Consider the following 21,724-nt stretch of genomic DNA (forward strand, 5'->3'; position numbering starts at 1 on the left):
ATTTATATATTTCAAAAACGTTAAATTTTAGATATTACATGTCTAAAAATCAATTATGGTTCTTAAATTGGTGAATTGGACTAATAAAATTTTTCAACAAATGCTGTGAATGTATTACGACCATTTTATCCCAGGTTCTACGAAATACCAGAAAAAAAAATCGTTTTACCAGAAAAGTGGTAAAGCTGGTCAACCTGGTAAAATATACCAGTTTCGTGGTAAATTTTACCAGCAAAAATTTTAGCCAAAAAATTAGTCAAATTTTACCATTTTTTTTGTAAAATTTGACGAAACAAAAAAACCCGTTTTTTGTGTTTTAAATAAAAAACAGCTCTTCATAATCAGTTGTAGTACTTTAAAATAATGACTTCTATACAATGAAGCCTAAATTTAAATTTTTTTTTTTTTTTTTTAATTTTACCACTTTTGGAAGTTTTACCAAAAATGTGGTCAATTTTACAACTCTATTTTTCAGGTTAAGTCCGAATTTTCGGACTTAGACAAAAAAACGCAATTTGGTCAATTTTTACCAAAAAGTTGGTAAAATTTGACAAGGTATTTTTTTAGGCTAAGTCCAGATTTTTGGACTTTGCCAAAAAAAATGAACTTGGTAAAATTTGACCAACTTTTTGGTAAAAATTGATAAGGTAAATTTTTAGGCTAAGTCCAAATTTTTGGACTTTGCCAAAAAAAAAACTTGGTAAAATTTGACCAACTTTTTGGTAAAAATTGACAAGGTAAATTTTTAGGCTAAGTACAGATTTTTGGACTTTGCCAAAAAAAAAAACTTGGTAAAATTTGACCAACTTTTTGGTAAAAATTGACAAGGTAAATTTTTAGGCTAAGTCCAAATTTTTGGACTTTGCCAAAAAAAAAAACTTGGTAAAATTTGACCAACTTTTTGGTAAAAATTGACAAGGTAAATTTTTAGGCTAAGTCCAGATTTTTGGACTCTGCCAAAAAAAAAAACTTGGTAAAATTTGACCAACTTTTTGGTAAAAATTGACAAGGTAAATTTTTAGGCTAAGTCCAGATTTTTCCAAACAAACATCCTTCTACTTAATGATAAAAATCGCAAATAAAATATAATGAGGAAATATTCAGACCTAATACTTTCCAAACAAACATCCTTTTACTCAGCACTATTTGCTTTCGTTATATGGAATATGAAATTAATAAAATATGATGATAATGATTTTATTTAGAATTTATTTCATATTATAACATAACAGGTCATATAGATATTATCCAGGTCAATACTGAAACTACAAAAGATTGGCATCCAAGATAACAACAGTCTAGTACTGATGCCTAAATGTCGATTGATAACAGTGCCACCTGGAGAGGGAAATTGTAATGCTGCTTTTATGGAGATTAATGTACTGAAGAACAATCAGGCAAGTCTCCTACCTGGAGGTACTCTGACTATTTGGCTGGAAGTTATAAAACCTGGACCTGAAAGTGCAGTATCCTGTCTCTCTGGTGACCTGGAGAATTGTTTTGAGGATCCAGAGTTTACTGATTGTTTGATAGAAACTAGTACCTCCAAATTAAAAGTGCACAAGTTTATACTTGCCTCAAGATCTCCAGTATTTAAGGTAGGTTTTTCCATTCTTACTTGTTAATTAAATTCTTGTCAATATTTTTAGGTAAATTTTTAGGCTAAGTCCAGATTTTTCCAAACAAACATCCTTCTACTTAATGATAAAAATCGCAAATAAAATATAATGATGATAATGATTTTATTTAGAATTTATTTCATATTATAACATAACAGGTCATATAGATATTATCCAGGTCAATACTGAAACTACAAAACTTACTAGTATCGTTTCTGTAAATAACATACCATACACCTGTCAAATGTGTAATGAAGTCAATATTTTTTAGAATTTTAGCTTGTGGAATGTTTGGAGCTCTCGAGTAGAACTTAATTAACTGACACAAATTTTCTCGGTTCTACATTGTTGTCATAATAAACACCGATTGGGCGGATTGTAATCAATACGCTTTATATGTTAAAGTCAATATTTTTTAGAATTTTAGCTTGTGGAATGTTAGGTGTCAACATTGTCGTCATAATAAACACTGATTGTAATCAATACGCTTTATTTAAGTTAATTTTAACTGACTAACAGAATATTCTCTGTTCAACATTGATCGTCATAATAAAACTTATTAGTATCGTTCTGTAAATTATTTGTTAATTTTAACTGACTAACATATTTTCTCGGTTCAACATTGTCGTCATAATAAATAATGAAATTTTTTGTATAATCTGTGACTGTTACATGTTGAGATGGAACTCTAGTTGTTCTCCATGGAACTGCAAAGCTCCACACTTCAAAACTGGTTCAACTCCAAAATCCTGAAAAAGAATATTCATTTTTAAATTAAGCAATTAAAGGATTAACAAATCAAAAAGGCCTTACAAAAAGGAAAGTTAACTGTTTTGGGAAAATTTCATGGAGAAAGTAGATACAGCTTGTGTACGTGCCTGCTTATTAGAGAAAGTTTAATTCAGTTATCAATACATAACCAGACTGAGAGAAACTAAGAATGTCTTATAACGGGAATTTGGAGTTATGGTATGAATTAAATAGTCGTATGTTAGTTTTAAGAGAGAGTCTAGAGATTAGAGCCAGAACTGACAATGTCGAGATCCAGAGGGAGGTTTGTAAGAGGTTATATCAGCATGGATGGATTACTACACATCTTAATCTCTGCCGTCCTTCCCCTCTGCTGCCCGCCGCTGCCCAGGCTGCCGAACTGGCAGCTGTTCTTCACGAAGTAAACATGCACGAGGATGAATGTAATGCTGTTTAGATTTTAATAATATCCTGAATGTACTGTTTCAATAATATAAAGTAGTAAAATCTAATTTTAAATAGCTACCTATCTAGTACATTATTTTTATGTATTAACTTTTGTCTAACCAGTTTAATATCTATCTAATAAATTTAATAATAGCTTAATTGTTAATATAATTTAGTATACAGTTTCATAAAGGTAGTTCGATGTGTGTCTGTGTATATTAACTTCATATTTGTTATGCTTGTATACATGGAAACTACCTTTTGGGGCCGAGGTGTTGCCGTAGTTGCGTGTAGGATTATTCCAACTATCTTTTATTACAAATAATTAAACACTTACTTTTAACGGATGAATTTCTGATGGCAACAGCTTCATGTTGGTGCAAGAAATGTTCCACGATCGAATTGCGGTCAGCTTATAATCAGAGAATACACCCAGCTGTGTGCGAAGCTAAACCTGAAAAAGAATATTAATTGAAATATAATTTATATATATTTTCAATATTATTTTACATAAAACACATCTTATAATATCTTTCTATTAAGGGTATAAAAATTCGTTACGCTTAAAACAATCATAAACCTTAAAGGGCGAATATAGGTTGGATATAATATGAGCTTATTTCAAAGGTGCTATTATATAGATTATAATAAATAATTTAAAGATAATGACATATCTAATTGTATTAGTCTGTTTACAGCTTATAAAACCTGTCTAACTCAAGATAATATTATGTAATTAGTGTGGTTCCCTAAGAACTCAAACACTCTACCATCACACAAGGCTTCGTAGCAAGGTTGAATTAAAAAGGTTTCGTTAAAGGATAGTCTTAATAACATGGCCTAAAATATCCATGTTCTTATTAAAATTATTTTAACACTTACTTCTATGTAAACCATTCATTAATTGCAGCGCCCATATATTTTCTCACGAATCTGATTCCTGGTTAAGTCTGAAAAACAATATTAATTGAAATATAATTTGTTAATATTTCTATTATTATTTATATATATTAATAGTAGAATACTTTAAATATTAAGAATAGGATAAAAAGTCGTTCTTATATCATATATCAAAAAGGTTTAAAAAATTATAAAACAAATGCAGTTTATCGTAGCAGCTTAAAACCATGCGTAAGGTCCTAAATTATATTGATTTTTTTATTACATTATTTAAACACTTACTTCTATCTCGCCAATCTTTAATTGCAGCGCCCAAATAGTTATTTCTGATGAATCAGTGTTGCTGAACCTGAAAAACAATATTCAATTTAAATATAATTTATTAATATTTCTTTTACATTTATATATATTAAACCCGGATTATTTAATATTAAGAATAGGATAAAAAGTGTTTCTTAGATCAAATCAAAAAGGCTTAAAAAAGGCTTAAAACAATTATCCTATTATATAAATATATTAATATTGTTCTCTTTTACAACGAAGCTTTTTATTTATTTTAATCTATAGCTGAAACTCAAATTAAAAATAGGATGAGGCCTCGACTTTTCTCTTCCTACTTCGAGGCTTCTAAGGGGCATAGCCGCTAGTAAAACTTAAACCGTTAATCGAAGGCAGCCTAAAACCGTACGCTCAAGGTCCTACATTATTAATGTTTTTATATTAAAATTATTTAAACACTTACTTTTACGCAAACCACTCTTTGATTGCAGGGTCCATATACTAACAGCCAAGACTGAAGGTGGACACGTACTTTTTTAAACTTCTGAATATCAGCTCTCTAGGCGTTCTTAACTGACATTCATATAAATCTTGTGACATGGACCATCTCCTGTCAATCATACTTGGATATAACACGTATTTTCTCTAAGAGACTTGAAATATAACACTTATTGTTTACAATAGTTTTCAATCGGTATAGCGGCATTCATGCACATGCTCTGTACAGGTATACAACTTTATATTGAAAAATATTTCTTTTATATCCATTGCAATATATTTTTTTATATTTTATCGATGATATTTCATTTAAGTCATTGCAAAAATATATTACATTCACATTAAAAAAAATTTACATTAATTTAACTTTCGTAACCCTGTTTTCAGATGATCAAATCAGCGTGCTCGACAAAGTTGCCAAACTTTAAAAAACACCTTATGTATATAATATCATTTTAATATTTTACCGGTTAATTAATTAAAACTGCATAACTTATATAATTCATGAAATGTTATTATTCGTTGCAATTTTACGATTAAAAATATAACTGTCTTGCAAAGTGTTTTGCCACCTATTCAATCTGTATGTTGGCAACCGTAACTTTCCATCGGCGCAATATTCAACTGGACTATATGACTACGGTGCATTTTTGTATTTTAGTAATCATTTTTAGTGAAATTACAGTGAATTTTGAAGTTAATATGTAACATTCTGTTTTATAATTCAAATTTTATCATTAATTATTGAAAATTCTTTGTAAAATATTCTTCGTATTCGTTTTTTCTCCCATTTTTGGGACTCTTTTTAGCTTACGTAATATACAGGACTTTTTTAAATGTAAAATTAATAAATATATTTCTTGCACCGTAGTATAAACGGATTGTCGCAAATATAGGAGTACAATTATAAGAATGAAACTACTTTTTTTGCCCAGAGGTGCCGGAGGCACTGGCAAAAAAAAATAACTGTTTTTAATCTTATGCTTTTAGATTTTTATATTCGTAGAAAACCATGCATATAATACGATATGCTAGTTACCTAGTTTTTTTGCGTATGAATGAGAACACCTGTTCCTATCCACCGGATTCGAATGAATACGAGCTATTTTTATTTTGTAATTTTTTATTTCTTAAATATTCTACCTTTTCAGATAGTTCTGAATAACAGGCTATTCAAGTCAATCACCTGGGTACGCGTACATCATAATAACAGGTATGGGTGTATATTAGCTGTATAAGATTTATTTTTTTTCTCCTGCTACAAAATTTGTTTTAAATAAATAGGGGGGGGGGGGGAAGTTTTGACACATTTGCGTAAACAGGGAGTATAGGCTTTATCTTTGGACTGAGAGTATAGGTTATTAGGGATAAAATCATTCTTATATGATGAATTTTCCCAAGTTTTAATATTTTTTGGATAGGCCTCCAGGTTCCGGAGCTCCAGGCCTTCCCCCCCCCCCCCCCCTTGTTTAAGGACAAATAAAATACCGGAAAGTTAAAAAACATTAATCACACCCCTCCCAAAAATAAACAAGACAAACAAAATAATCATTCCTCAAATTAGGATGGATCCATACCAATACCACGAGCTGCATGACAGATGGGACGCCCTCATGGTTAGGATGTTGAGACTCTTCTCCAAGCTAAATATTCGAGTTCAAGAAGAATCATGTGGCATTGATGACGCTGTTGAAATAGTAAAACTGTTATACCATCACGGTTGGGTAGAGACACACTTAAAGAAGAATGAACCTATGCCCGAGAATCTCTACGAGAACGAGAGACCCCGCCTGGATGATACCGAGAGATATGTCATTGACCATGAAGCCGACTGTGCACCTTTCCTCACCAACGTCAGCCCTTTTTTTCTAAATAAAACCCAGAGTAACACAAGGTAAAAACTACGAAATTATTGCAGGGGTGTATATTCTGCTCCGGGGGGGGGGGGGGAGGGGAGGGGGAAAAAAGAAATAAGTGGATCAATGATGGAAGTTGCTTCAAATCACCTGCTCTTGTTCATGGCTAGTTGTCTTTTGTAGCAGGGGAAAAAATTGTTTTTAACCAAAAAATGTTTCAGAATTCTTTGAGTTTCTTCATTAAAAAACACTTTAGTTTTCTCATTTTTAATTCAATGTTCTTTCCTTTCAGGGAAGAGAAAGGAGAAGCTAGGAGAAGCCGAGCTCGCCGCCGGCGATTTCATCCAGTCTCCGGATATCCATGCTGAAAGCGAATTTTAATTGTAATTTGTGGCGTTATCCTCTTAGAAAATTTTGTTTGTATTATTTAACTCCCCATCCCCCCCCCCCCCAAACTAAATTGCTGGGTTAGGTTAGGCTAGGTTAAGTTATACGGCTAGGTAGAGGCCAGGGGCCGTTTTTCTAGGGGGGGGGGGGTATTTCCTAAGAGGATAACATCAATTTGTTCTTTCAGAACATTTACGTTAACCTCTCTTTGATTGCAGCGCCCATATATTTTATAATTAAGTACCCATGGTGACAGTGATCGAGCCCCACTGGTCGTGCAGATATATAATTTCCTGCATATAAACATTAATAAACATTATTTACCCCTAAAGCCGACGATTACGTATGCACGTGTACAGTTTTTTAAGCTTCTGGCTATAGCTCTCTAGGAGATCTTAATTGATATGTTTTATTTTTTGTTTTTGTTTTTTGATATTTTTGTTATGTTGTTTTATATTATTTATTATTATTTATTTTATAGCAAATTAACAAATTTTCTGGGTTCAACATTGTTGTTATAATAAAACTCCATGCAACTGCAGAATTCTGCAAAAGTCACGACCAGTGGGGCTCGATTATATATGCGTTCGTCGGCTTTTCAGGGAAGGCAGGAAATTTATATAGGTATTATCCAGGTCAGGACTGGAACAAACAAAATTTTATGTATATTGTATATAGTTATTTTTTTCAAAGTAAAAAAATGTCAGACCAACGCTGGATGACGTATGTATAATTGGATCACAATTTTGATAGGTAAGTTTAATTAATTTTATAGACAATCAAAGAATAAATAAGGGTATTTTCTTATGTTTGTAACTCTAACTCTTTATTTTGTGAGTTCCTTTGACATTTAATTTTGGTTTCAAAAAGTGTCACTCCCCCCCCCCCCTTTTTTACTTTCTCCTTCTTTCGTTATATGTAAACAAGTAATAACCTTATTATTATAACCAGGGGTGTATATTCTGCACAAGATTTATTTTTTTTCCCCTGCTACAAATTTTTTTATTTTTTTTCCCCCCTAGATTTTTCTGAAAAAGTAGGGGGGGAAATAGAAAAATATTTAAAGAACTCTATATTTCATTTATTTTATCCCTCCTACCACACATTTCTTTAGTTTTTTTAACCAAGGAGGGGGGCAAAATGGAAAAAATGTTTTCAGTTTTCTTAATTTTTACATTTTTTTTTCCTCCAACCACTTATTTTTTATTTCCCCCCCCCCCCCTGAGCAGGGGATCCCATGCAGAATATACATCCCTGATTATAACATATACTTCTTATTTCAGGAGTTACCTATACACCCCTGTTAGACGTTATTGAAATGGGAGACAATTTGATTGGTACACTCTCTAAAGCTCTACTGAAGCGTATAAGAAGTGGAGATAAGAGGAAAAATGTACAGGTGACTTTTTACAACTAATTATTTCTACATATTTAAGATGAGACCTTACTTTTCATTACTGTACTTAAAGTATAATCTATGCTCGACTTTAATTTCTATTTTTCACTTGAAGTCAGCGCACTATAAACATGCTTGCTCTTACACCAGTATAGTCATATGTACTGTAATCAATTGACACGTGTAGCTTGCCCAAATAACGATCCATAACAACTCCCCTATATTATTTTAAATAAGTAATTCACTAATTATGTAATCTTTTTCCAGTTGCAGCATAAACTGAGGTCCATAAGAAAACTCTTCTGTAATGCAACGAGAGCCAGAAGTAAATACTGGCGCAAGAAACATCAACAAAGTGAAGACAGTCAGCCATTACTAGAAGAAGAACAGCAGGAGGATTTGATGGATGTGGAATATGAGAACGAAACTGCATCGTCAAAAGGTAACCTACAATATCTGTAATATAAAGTAGAACGATGTCGGTCTGTCTGTTTGTTGTTTGTTTGTCCAAATTCCCACAAACATTGTCTCCCAATTTTTGTTTTTTATTTTCCTTTCAATCTAAATTTCAAACAATTGGTTTGATCAAACGTTAGTTAAGTTTGTCTCAAGATATCCTTGTTCCAGGGGTGTATATTCTACATGGGATCCCTTAACCTAACCCACCTTCACCCACTCTCTACATTTATCTACTTTTTCTGGAATTTTTAATTTTTTAACTTTCTAATTTGACTAGTTTTTCTTTACGGCATTATCCTTATACTAAAGTAACAGGATGTCTGTGTGTCTGTTCAAAAGGATCTTGCTAACCGCTGAACCGATTGGGTTCTCCTTTACAGGGTACCTTCACATAGGTCCCGGGAAGGTTTATAACTATAAAACATCATGTTTAACATCGTATTTTTTTAGGTAAAGTTTGTACAGGCTGCAATACCAACTTCACAAAGGAAACCGAAAGTATATGTTATCAATGCTACGCAAACCAAGTTTTGGAGCGATTAAATAACAATCCTGAAGAAACGGACTACATTAATATTGTTGTAGACAATATTAACAACAATAATACCAACGATAATAATGATGCAGACAATGACAGCATTCAAGATGCCGAGGACTGGGAACACGTCGAATTGTTTGATATACCTGAAGATTATTTTGACCCAGATGATGACGATGACCCTGATGACGAACCTGATGGCGATCATGACGGGGATCGCTTCAAACATCTTACAGAACTTGAGAAAGAAATTGTTAATGATTTCAGAAGCGTTTGTGTTCTAGACAACCCCATCTCTCACAACAAAGTTAGAATCATCCTGGCGATTCTGAAACGCTCGTGTATTTTCAAATTTCCGTCATATAATACATTATTCAAACCCAAATACAAAGTTGAAATCAAAGAAAACAAATATAATCCTACAAATGCTCCTGGTTCACTGATTGAGTGCAGGTATGTTTATATACGATTTAGAAAGCGTAGCATTTCTATAATCATTACCAGAATTTCCGTACGTCCATTTTAAACATGTCGATTTTTCTCCTTTTTTAACAACAAACTTTCAAGTGTTCTAATTATCAGTTTGATCATTCTTTGGTATATTGCTTCCTGCGACTACTTGAGAACAATATTATAAGCGAAGCCACTCTATAATTAATTCCTTAAAATTTAAGTATGTGCATAAACCTTATCCTTCTTGAAGCATTTTTTTTTAACAAATTTACTTACATACAATTTTGGTTCGACTTTAATATTTTTAAATTCAGTTCAGATACTTCACAATTGTTAATGTCCGTTTGTCGTACCATTTCAGTGCTTTGGTTTTTATGGATGTTGTCATCCTTGTTCCATTACTTTTCATCGTAATATTATTTGGAGCCCGATGGTGCAAAATTTCTTTGAATTGTGCAAGTTTTAGTTAAAAATATATTTCTTTTTCCAGATTCCCTACCTATGAGATCCTCCAAGACGCCATCACAGACTTTAAACGGTTGAATGGACAACAGGCCGTTGATGATCATATAACTTTTGACATCTCGGGCGACGGAGTGAAAGCAGCTCAGGGATCTCATATCTCCTATTATACTGTCTGGATTAGGTAAGTAATTAATATATTGTGGATTTGAAAGGGTTGGGTTGGGATAAAGTTCTTTTCATATACAGCATGACCCTCGAAAAGGTATTTTTTAGGATTGGCAGCCTATATTTCAAAGGATATCAAAATATTTGTTTTACATCAATTGACAGCCCAGATTTTTAAAGCCAAAGTTTAGGAAACCATTCAATAAACAAATAAGAAAGAAAACTAAGTTTACAATTGATACTTTTTTCTATTGCATACATATATAAAAATCTGTCTTACTGTATACCAGGACTTAATTAATACCATAAGTAAACCTAGTTTTTACCACTTTTACGGTAAAATTTTACCAGCCTTTACGTTTTATAAATCAGTGACTACAATTTTAAGTCTAAGGTATTAAATGCTATTATTATTAATTCTTCTTTATTATTTCAGGTTATTCTTCAACAAGGATTTCAGTGTTATATTGCCAGTCAGCATATTTGAGAAGACGAGGAAGCGTCCCTACAGTTACAACTTTCTGGATAATGTTACCCGATTCATCAACAAACTAATTCAAGAAGGATTACCTGGACATACCTTTCAATGTAGAACCATCATCCACGATGCCGTTGCCAGAGCCGATGTATTCGGCATTCTTGGCCATGGATCAAAAAATGGATGCCCACACTGTGACCTTCCAGGGATGGCTTTTTCACAGACTTATCTCCGTCAAAAGAACTTGGTATTGTTCGAATCAATGAATGTATTTTACCCCAGTGACAGTCAAAATATGGGTACGCCGAGGTCTGACGAGAAATTCCGCAAGTTAGAGGAAAATAATCAGAACATGAAAACCAGTTTTTCTGACCTTGACCCGAGCTTGGATTTAATACAAGATACCCCCAGTGATCCGATGCACGCGTTGCACCTGGGCTATGTAAAGAAAGTGATGACGTACCTGAAGAAAGGACGTAATAGTTATCCAGAATTGGAAGAAGAAGACTTAGTTCAAATGGAGAGAATTACAGGGATGTACTGCATTTGACTAAAGAAATGACGCGTAAAATAGGTGTTTTCTTCGCGCATTTCTCGGCACTGCGATAAAATTCTGCATTTTTAGATTTATGTCTATTACACATTATTTGTACGCCTTGTTATGCCGCTTAAAAGAGTGTTAGTTTGAAAAGTTTAAAGAACTTAAATTTTGAAAATTTTCTCCTTATCACCCATATTTTACCATGAACTGCAGTAACTCCAATTATAGATGAAATCAACGATCAATTGAAGCTTGTTGGCATTTTGATCGCGTTCCCCGTACGTCCATCATGCGCCTGACAGAGAAGAAGCTAGCCCTCAATTTGAAAAGTTCTGAATTCAAAGTACTGGGCTTCTACCATATGATATTTTATGCAGAGGTAGGTTTTTACCATATTATAATCTTTTTAGAATTTAAAGCTTATTTCAGTTTCATTATATTGTATAGCAATAACATTCTTTTTAAATTTGCGCACGTGTGCTATATTATATATATATTTCTATTGAGGAGGGTGGACTTCCAATAAGTATATAGGGCGAAGCCCCTAGAGGCTAGGGGCGAAACAGCTAGTTTTACCTTAAATTATTACAATGTTTTTTTTTTCCAGTTGGCAAATCTTAAAGATGAACAACGTCTGATATGCAAGTTTTTATTCCACATATTGCGCAGTCTCGAAGAGCATATAACAACTGAACGTGTGGCTGAGCTCAAGACCATGATAATGGTCCTGAACTCAAAATTGGCGGAGATGTACGGCGAATCGTGCTTGAGTTACAATACTCACATGCTTTACCATATGCCGGAACATGTCCGCCGATTTGGACCATCCATGGCGTTCAGTTGTTATGCTTTCGAAAGTGCCAATCATGTGATATCAACTTACATCCGAGGATATAATTTTGGCCTTAAAGAGGTTTCAAACAGGTAATACTATTTTTTTTTAGTTGAGTTCCTTTGACTTTTAGTTTTGGTTTCAAGAAGTGTCACTTCTCCCCCCCCCCCACTCTTTACAAATTTTAATGTAATTTTTAAAAATGTAACATAACTTTCTTTCCGTGTATTGCTGATCAAACACTTAAGCTATAACGATTTCACCAGCAACATACCTTTCCGTTTAACAGCCATTAATGACATAAATGACATATTTAGATTGTTGATATTTCACACAGTGAAACCGTACATAAATGAAAAGCTGGCTGTCAGGGGAACAAGGAATGCCAACAAACGAAAGTTCGAGAGTAATCAATTCTATACAGACTGCCAAGACCTCTACTTTGTCCCAGACTGCCGTCGTGATAAAACAGTATGGTTGGTCCACAAAGTGAGGACATTTTTTCCGGCATACACCTTTCCTGAAGATTCCAGAATAATAGGTAGGGGTGTATATTTTGCACATGATTAATTGTTGTATAGAAATATTTCATGAACTATACATTTCATCTAATTCCTTTTTAACCTACCACAATTTATTTGTAATTCTCTTATCATGCCAGGAGGAGAGTGTGGTAAAGGGGGGGTCTAGGAAATATGAATTAAGTTTTATGGTTTTAAACACTGAAAATATACACCCCTGGTATTAGGAGTAGGCAAGACTGACGATCCCGAAGACTATAGCCATCCTCCAACACAACTAGCCTCCAACCTACTGAAGTACAGAGTAGCCTGTATCTCCGTACACCTGTTGCATCAAGATGTCTCCATCGTAATTCCTATCGGAATTTAATTTTGTAAATTGAAAGCAGAGAAAGGGGGGGGGGGGGAAATGACACTTTTTAAAACCAAAACTAAAAGTTCCATATTGTACCCCTATAAAACAACTGCCATGCAAAATGACAGATCTGTAACTGTTTCTTTAGTTCAGTTCCTTTGACTTTCAGTTTTGGTTTCAAAAAGTGTCACTTCCCCCCCCCCCCTTTTGTTATAATATGTATGTAAAATGTTGTAAAATTCAACTGAAGGCCCTTCCCTCTTTATTTGGAATTTATGTGAAATGTACTTTAAAATATTTTTTTCATTAAAATTATTTTTTATAGCTAATTTTAAAAAAGGCATTTCAACTTAATTTAGCAAAACCCTACCTTTTTGGCCATCGATGGGTATGAAGTTAAAGTGTTATAAGTCTAGTCTGTAATTTGAAAGAGTACATGTTTGCAATTTAATTTAATTTTACATAAAATTTTAATTTCTGTCTACACATTTCAGATTTAAAACTATGCAAATTGCCCATGCCAACGACCTGGATAGAACAGCGTAATTTCGACTGGCAATTGACCAAGCTAGATCCCAAAATGACGAGGACTGGAAAGAGTGCTAGTTCTGTAAAGGTAAAAATTATATTTAAGGCCTAATTTACTATTGTACAAATTGCTGCTACCCTTCGCTCTTAAAACTTATAAATTCGCATGTTACCGGATTGAAAGGAAAACCTTATCGGTTCATGCTTAACAGACCACAAAAGATTATTGACCAAGTATAATTATTTATTAATTTTCCACAGTGTGTTTAACATTTGATATTAGTAATTAAAATTCTAGGGGCGTAGCCACTGCTATCTAATATCTTATTATGCATTGTAAATACAACAATTATTTCTTGTTTTAGAACAACAAGCCTACTGGAGGTGCCAAACCTAATGGAAGTGCCAGAGGTGGAAGTGCCAAAGCTGCAAGTGCCAAACCTGGAAGCAACAAATCTACTGGAGGTGGCAAAGGTACAACAGCAAAGGTAGGATTTTAAGTTTTATTGTTATCGGTTTTTGGTTTGTTGGTGTTTTGTTGTTAAACTAAACTTACTAACATGATGTCTGTTTGTGGGTTTGTACCAACAAATCTCGTTAACCGTTGAACAAATTGGGTCCCTCTAACCATATAACTTAACCTAGCCTAACCTAACACAGTCATTTTGTCGAGAGAGGGGGGGGGAGAGGGTAAAGTTTTAAAAAATAGAAGAAAAAAATTAGGATAATGCCGGTGTTGTTTAAAACTATAATCCTCGGTAAGTAATGCTTTACAATAATTATCTATATTATTTTTAGAACACAACTAGAACCACAACATCTCCAATAAGGATTACCCCACCTCCATCTCCACGGCCACGGCCACGGCCCCCCTCCGCGAGTCAACGGACCGCGAGAGTTGTAGTTCCTCCTGCAACATCATCACGACCCCAGTCCCAGTCATCACGACCCCAGGGATCATCTGCCCCTTCTGGTGAGATGGAAGAAAGCGAGGTATTATTTTTATTTCATTTTGTCATCCAGAGGATACAAATTACAATTATTTAGGATATATATCGACTTAGCCTGGAAAAAATAACTTGTAAGATTTGACTAAATTTTTGGTAAACATTGACCAATAAAAATTTACCTTGTAAATTTTTACAAAGAAGTTGGTCAAATTTTACCAAGTTGATTTTTTGGTCAAAGTCCAAAAATCTGGACTTAGCCTAAAAATTTACCTTGTCAATTTTTACCAAAAAGTTGGTCAAATTTTACCAAGTTTTTTTGTTTGTCAAAGTCCAAAAATGATGGAAGATGCTTAGGATCACTTGCTCTTGTTTGTGGATAGTCTTCTTTTCTACCACGTAGTTTTTAAAATACCAAGACTTGAAAATATGTGGTTTAATATGTTTAATTTTAAGGATTTGTTCACCGGGGCCGTTATGAACCAAATTCAGAACCAATTTCAGCAGCTACGTACTTTCTTCACCTCACACATGAAAAATCAAATAGAGCCCATTAATGCGTCCATCAGAAACTTGGCAAACAAATCGTCCACAAACCATGAATTACTGAAGAATGAAATCAAAGACCTGCAAGACAGTGTATCAAGAGATATGGCTGAAAATACTGTAACGCTGACAACAGAAATGAAGAAAACCGGAAAAATAGTGGAAACCTTGGTGACTGATCTAAGAAGACTGACCAATGTGGATGAGCAACTTGAGGAGGAGGCGAATAAAGGGCCTAGTGAGAATCAGGATGTTGTCGTGGACCGTATTTTCTCACCAGAATTTTACAAAGAAAGAATACAGAACCATGACCCCTTGAAAAAAGATGGTTATATGCGAAGAGAAGAAATTGTCTTTTTCATCCAAAATTTCGATGACTCACTGAAAGTGGATAAAGACTGGCAAACCTTACTGAAATTATGCAGAGACACCATCACCTTCATATATGTCGTGTTCGAGCAGTTCACCTTTGACGCCCGCATCACCGCTGCCTTTTGGACTGCTCCGGAACTTATTGATGACGAAACTGGTAAGTAAATATTATTTTGTAAATTTGACATGATGAGAAAACGTTTAAAACAGGGAGAAGGGAGGTGGGGGCAAGGGAAATAAACCGAATAAAAGGGGCATTCCTATTCTTGCTAGCAGGTGACCATGTACAATAATCTTTTTATATATATATTTTATTTGTGAAAATAAATCTTGTGCAGAATATACACCCCTGGTACAATAATAAACATGTACCTATGCATAGTTAATTTAAAATTTCATTATTATTTCAGTGGAACGTTTCTTGGATCATTGTAAGTTAGTGCTTAACCAGACGTACCTACATGAAGCTATCCCACCAAATTTGTGGAGAACACAAACCTATGTGTCTTCAAGCGACCTTTTTCTAGTGAGGAACCACGTACAAGCTTGTAGGTAATTCAATTATTTATCGCATCTATTCCGCGTCTATTAAATGTGAAAGTGGTAGTTTCACAAAATGCATTTCAATGTTCTTTAGTTAAAAAAGTAGTTTCACGAAATGTTAACTGCATATTGTATTCTTGTTAAATTGTTAAACTACATTTCTATGGCATATGTTTCAAAGAATTTCAATTTTGTACCATGTATTTTTTTATGTGGCAAGACTTTTAGTTCATCTTTTCTTGATATATGTTATATATTGAGACTGTTTTGATATAAACCCTTTTTTTATCTAGGTTCAAGCGCAATTTCGAACACACTTTTACCAAGGACGGGAATGGTTTTTGTGAAAATATGAAGAGAGCCGAAGATTATATGATTCATAATGATGATCCTGTCATCTGGAGGTTATTTCGAGCGCTGGCAACGCGAAAACAAGAACGCGCATTGTCAACCCCCCTCTACAATTTCGAACAGGTTTTTGAACTCAAGCCAAGCAAGGAGACAAGCAATAAGAAAGGCAAGAAAGACAAGAAAGACAGGAAAGACAAGAAGGAAAAGCCACAGAAACGATCAGCCTTAGAGATGTGTGGATTGTATCTGGCCCCTGCAGAGATACAAAGAATTAAGCGGCGTATTAAACCGAAGACAATCACAACTTCAACACCAGGTATTACAGCCGAAGACAAGAAATTTTACTACATGTTAGGTGGCCACTCAATGGGTTGCTTACCCCACGAAGTTCAAGGAAAGAACAAGATTTACTTGAAAAGAAACAATGACAAGTCGAGTACTGCATATCAGATCAAAAATTATGCAGACATTGGGAATGCAAAGAACCCCAAGCAATTTTTCAAGACAGTCCATAGTGATAAGAAGGTTATAGCAAGAGCTGTAATGTATTATACGTACGCCACAATAAATTTGAAACCAGAAATGAGTGAAGAACAGACAAAGATTCACAATGCCAGTGAGAAAGCAACAGTAATTTCCAGAAATAGAAAGATCGGAAGAATGAACACCACTGCTGATGAATCCACTGCTGATGATTCCACTGCTGATGATTCCACTGCTGATGATTCCACTGCTGATGAATCCACTGATGGTGAAGACAATGATGGTGAAGGCAATCATGGTGGAGGCAATGCTGTTGAAGACAATGATGCTGAAGGCAATGCTGTTGAAGAAAATGGTATGGAAAACATTGCTGATGAAGAAAGCAACAATGGTGAGCTTGTAATTGATGACAGAGGCGACGACGTTGAAATGAATTCAAATGATGATCAGATTGGGAATGAGTTTCGCATACCACCCGCGGAGAATCCAGCAGTAACTCCAGAACCAGTAAAGCAACCAGTAAAGCCACGTAGGTTATATGATGATCCAATTGTCAACAGCCAGTCCAATAATAAACCCAAAGTAAATGTATTTGAAAACATCACAAGCTCCAAAAGGAAGAAGCATGGAAAAGGAAAGGGCTCGAAAAAGTCGAAGAAGATAATTATTTGTGAAACAGACGATGAGGCCCAAAATGTGGGAAATCTTGATGATACAGTGCCAATGCAAGATGATGAACCACCACCAAACTTTCCACCACTGCAAAGACAGAAAGAATTTTATGGACGAAATAATTCAATCACAGGTACATATTTGTTGAACATTAATTATTATTTATAAGTTTTATCTTTCCTCGTATTGTGTATATACTGCACAAGATTTTTTTTCCTCTGCTACTAATTTTTTTTAAATTTTTCTTCCCCCCCCCCTAGTTTTTTTTCACCAAGTAGGGGGAAAATGGAAAAATATTTAAAGAACTCTATGATTTATTTATTCTATCCCTCCTACAACACATTTCCTTTTAAAATTTTTTTTCCACCAAGTAGGGGGGGTGGGGGGGTGGAAAAAATGTTTTCAGTACTTGCTTTTTGTTTGGAAACGTATAAAATTAATGTATAAATTAATTATTTACAGGCAACAGTAACGAGAGACAGGTGACTGGAAAGGCAACAAGTGTCGTGGAGGAAAGCAGCAGTGATGAGAATGATGAGGATGCCGAAGGTATTGTTATTTATAGTTTGAAAAACGTAGGAACTGTATCACCTAAATTTAAGTTTATTAATATTTTAGTTGAGAAGTAGTCTTAGATAAAAACCCTGTGCATTAATTTTGTTTTAAGGGAAACTTCGTACAGGCCCTGACAGGGTTTTAGGCTAAAATTTGTATGGGCGCAGCCGCTATCTATAATACTAAGTAGCTTAATGTCTGTCCGGCCGTCAGAAGCTTAAGATCTCAGTAACCACTGAATCGATCGAGGTTACGGTAAAATTTTACCACCTTTTAAATCGTATAGGCTGGTAAAATTTTACCATAAAAGTGTTAAAAACTAGGTTTTTATGGTATTAATTGTGTCCTGGGGATCGGATTCTACTCTTCTGTGTATTGGTCCTGCGGTGATTTTAAGCTATTTCCTTGGAGGGGGAGGGGGGGGGTTGGGTAACATTTATACTATTTGAAATAATGACTATAATAATTATTTAGATGATGTGCCGATCATTCCAAAGAAGAACCGGGAGCGAAGGCAAACCGCATTGGAAGCCGAAGCAAAAACCAAGAGAAGTTTACAGCTGGACTCAAATGAACCATCATTCGAGGTGGATAACGAAGATGACAGAAACGAGAGTGACGAAATTTTGGAGGTTGAGGACATTGAGGGCAAGAATGACGGCAAAGCAAGTAAGGAAATTCGGATACATCCATGTGGAATAATATTACCCAAACTTGCCATTATAATTGAAAACCACCTGGGTCATTATGAGGTTGTTGCAGTAGGCTCAAATGTTTCTATACACAACCAAAGGGAAATTTTAGAACTCATCAACATTGACGGTAAGTTACAGGTCTTAATGTAATAAATGGGGGGGGGGGGGGTGGGCGAAAGTGACACTTTTTGAAACCAAAACTAAAACCAGCCGAATTTTTTTGGGGCTTTTATTGGCGGTTCTCGGCGGTGGCGACGCCGTTTCTTCACAGTTCCATATTGTACCCCTATAAAGCAACTGCCAATGCAAAATTCCCCCTTTTATCTTTGATTGGCATATAAATATAGGGTAAAAAATATTGCTTGTTTTCATTTGAATCTGATTAATAGTAACTAATGTTCATATAGGTATGGAAATAATATTGAAGCTACAATTATGTACATTTGCTTTAACATTTTTTATTTCTTTGTAGGAGAAAAAGCAAAGTGGAAAAAAGATGGAGAAGAAGGTGAATTAATTTCTGACATCAAAGAAGAAGCACCAGAAAGTGATGATACAGATCAAGGTCATCAATCAGACCCAGACACTGGAACTGGCAGTAGTAGTAGTAGTGAAGAAGAAGAAGTTGAACGCAGGCCAAAAGCAAAAGTGGCCCAAAAGCCAAAGCCTACCAAAGAAGTTCCTAAACGTCCCAGAAAACAAACAACATTTCCATCAACGAATCAAATTGAAGCGGTGTTGTACAGAAACCAGAGCAGAGCAAGCACGAGCAGAGCACAAAATTCAAGCCGGGATTATGCTGAAAGTTGCGCAGGCACATCAAATCCTGATGAAGACGTAAACCCAGAACCAGGTTGTAGTTATAGTCAACTCAGTCCAGAGCCAGGTTGTAGTTATAGTCAACTCAGTGAGCAACCTAACCAAATTAGGATGCAGCAAATGTTGAACAGAACAAATACACATTTGCCCGATTTCGGCCAGCGTGGTGAGGCTCGGACAAGAAGAGATGCCAACAAACGAGTAAAGGCCAACATGAAGAAGCAAAGATTGTGGGAACAGGGAATCAGGCCTGAAGATGCTGAGTTAGAGAAGAAGAAAAGATCAAGCTCCAGACCACCACAGAGAGCAAGTTCTCAACAATGTTCTCAGAACATAAGCAATTACAGTATCTTTGGCAGCTACATTGATTCGGGAAAGGGGTGTATATTCTGCACAAGAAATATTGTTTGTCCACGGCTAAAAATTTTTAAAATTTACAAATGTTTTCAGTTTTCTTAATTATTACCTTTTTTTCTTTCCTCCATCTATTTATATTTAATGAAATATAATATACATCCCTGCGCAGAATTGGAAAAAATATTACACATCCGAACCATGTAGAATATACATCCCTGGCAGAATGGAGACAAGTATTATTCGTCGGAACTTTCGTCTGAAAACGAAGTACAAGACGAAGAACAAGACGAAGAACAAGACGAAGAACAAGACGAAGACCTGATAGGTCCCAGTCAATCCCAATAATTCCAGGACTTTACGTATATATATATTTATATGTAATTTTTTTTTTATTTCATAAGTTTCATCTTCAACTTTTTTTTATAATATCTAGAAAGGAGTAGTTTCCCAAAATGCATTTGAAGTTAATTTAGTGAACCGTATATTTGAACCTGTTTAAATGTGTTTAAACTCTATTTATATGGCATAAATTTGAAGAAAGTTAAATTTTCTACCACGTACTTTTACCATCTTAACAAAGAAAAATATGCAATTCACAAAATTAAGTTCAAATGCATTTTGTGAAACTACCCCTTTCCACCAATTAAGTTTAATGAGCTTAAAGTTAAGAGCTTAAACTGAAAATTTTTTGTTGTATAATCTGTCGCATTTTTTGTAATTCAGTATATAGCAGTTGTAGTTTACCCCCTAAACTAAGGAAAAAAAGTATTCACAACTAGCTTTTGTTAATTTTATATATTTGTTTAATTTTGTATATAAATATTATATATATGACAGTTATCGTAGGGAATGTTTTAATTAATAGGGTGGTAGATTTCCATGGTAAAATCCGTAAGGTTTATGTGCTGTAATTAAAAAAGAGAACGTTTCAAATTTGTATTAACTTTTTGTAAATGAAATTTGTCTATATACTTGTTTACAATATAAGATATACCAATATGTGATCTTGCTGGACCCTATTATATTAAAATTCCCTACGTCAGTTTTTTGGACATTTATTCATGAAAATTTAATTACCAGTGATAATTTGTTTCTTTTCAAATTTAATATAGAATGTCCGACATGTCAGCCGCAGCAGCCGACTTAGAGAGAGACGAACAGCATGAAGAACAGAAGCCGGAAACCACAAGTGGGTGAGTAATATTTTAATATGTATAAAACGAAGTAGAATGATGTCTGTCTGTCTGTCTGTCCGTCCGTCCGTCCCTAGCTATATTTTGGTAACCATTCATAGAATCGGATTCGACAATCCATCACAACATAATTACATAAATACATATTACATATTTTTTGGTAATTACTTCTTTGGGCAAAGGTCCGATTACCTGGGATATATAATATATATTTATATATTTCAGTGATAGCGAAAAAGAGAAGAACGAAATGAGTGTGTCTGAGCCTGAGCTGCCTGCTAAGCTGGCTGACCTGCCTGATAGCCCTCCTAAATCGTCTGATACAGAAGCTAACTTTGGATTGCACTACGTAAGTTTATTTATTTTTGTTACCATTCTATTTCTGTTCGGAAGGTGGTAGTAGCCGGATTGAAAAGAGTAGGATAAACATTATTGTTATGGCGAATAATTATAGTTTCATTCAGGGGTGTACATTACGCACAAGATTTATTTTGTTCCCGTGGTACAAAATTTTGTATTTTTTTCCCACCTATTTTTATCTCACCAAGTAGGGACGGAAATGGAGAAATATTGAAAGAACTAAAATTTTTGGTCCTACCACACATATTTTAGTTATTTTCCCCCCACCACCTGAACAGGGGATCCCATATAGGATATACACCCCTGATATTTCAAATTAGCAGCTACGCTAAACCCTCTAATATGAAGTATATCTCTTAAAGTT

General features: G+C 34.5%; 3 protein-coding genes and 1 long non-coding RNA gene across 5 annotated transcripts; 3 read left to right on the forward strand and 1 right to left on the reverse strand.

Annotated features, from left to right (window-relative positions):
• Positions 1 to 905: 905 nt before the first annotated feature.
• Positions 906 to 4,647, reverse strand: LOC145306833 (uncharacterized). Of its 2 annotated transcripts, XR_013875242.1 has the most exons (5): positions 4,459 to 4,647; positions 3,999 to 4,065; positions 3,699 to 3,766; positions 3,154 to 3,270; positions 906 to 2,368 (listed from the first exon to the last, which is right to left on the reverse strand). It is a non-coding gene; the product is annotated as an uncharacterized LOC145306833 (long non-coding RNA). The 2 variants fall into 2 exon arrangements; XR_013875240.1 differs by lacking the exon at positions 906 to 2,368 and having other exon boundaries at positions 2,944 to 3,270.
• A 3,292-nt stretch (positions 4,648 to 7,939) lies between these two features.
• On the forward strand, positions 7,940 to 9,704 carry LOC145312752 (uncharacterized). Its single transcript, XM_080151997.1, has 3 exons — positions 7,940 to 8,135; positions 8,400 to 8,574; positions 9,042 to 9,704. Exons 1-3 carry the CDS (start codon positions 8,055 to 8,057, stop codon positions 9,653 to 9,655), a joined length of 870 nt encoding a protein of 289 aa, XP_080008123.1. The 5' UTR covers positions 7,940 to 8,054; the 3' UTR covers positions 9,656 to 9,704.
• A 1,795-nt stretch (positions 9,705 to 11,499) lies between these two features.
• Positions 11,500 to 12,964, forward strand: LOC145312753 (uncharacterized). Its single transcript, XM_080151998.1, has 2 exons — positions 11,500 to 11,610; positions 11,839 to 12,964. Exons 1-2 carry the CDS (start codon positions 11,521 to 11,523, stop codon positions 12,157 to 12,159), a joined length of 411 nt encoding a protein of 136 aa, XP_080008124.1. The 5' UTR covers positions 11,500 to 11,520; the 3' UTR covers positions 12,160 to 12,964.
• A 555-nt stretch (positions 12,965 to 13,519) lies between these two features.
• LOC145312478 (uncharacterized) lies at positions 13,520 to 19,949 on the forward strand. The gene is made up of 9 exons (XM_080151736.1): positions 13,520 to 13,555; positions 13,833 to 13,955; positions 14,266 to 14,460; positions 14,871 to 15,489; positions 15,743 to 15,884; positions 16,169 to 17,514; positions 17,844 to 17,930; positions 18,411 to 18,758; positions 19,104 to 19,949. The coding sequence occupies exons 1-9, from the start codon at positions 13,520 to 13,522 to the stop codon at positions 19,907 to 19,909; spliced, it is 3,702 nt and encodes a 1,233-aa protein (XP_080007862.1). The 3' UTR covers positions 19,910 to 19,949.
• The last annotated feature ends 1,775 nt before the right edge of the window (positions 19,950 to 21,724 follow it).

This window comes from Acartia tonsa, chromosome 2, assembly GCF_053477335.1.
Source record: "Acartia tonsa isolate MP-2025a chromosome 2, ASM5347733v1, whole genome shotgun sequence".
Lineage (NCBI taxonomy): Eukaryota > Metazoa > Arthropoda > Copepoda > Calanoida > Acartiidae > Acartia > Acartia tonsa.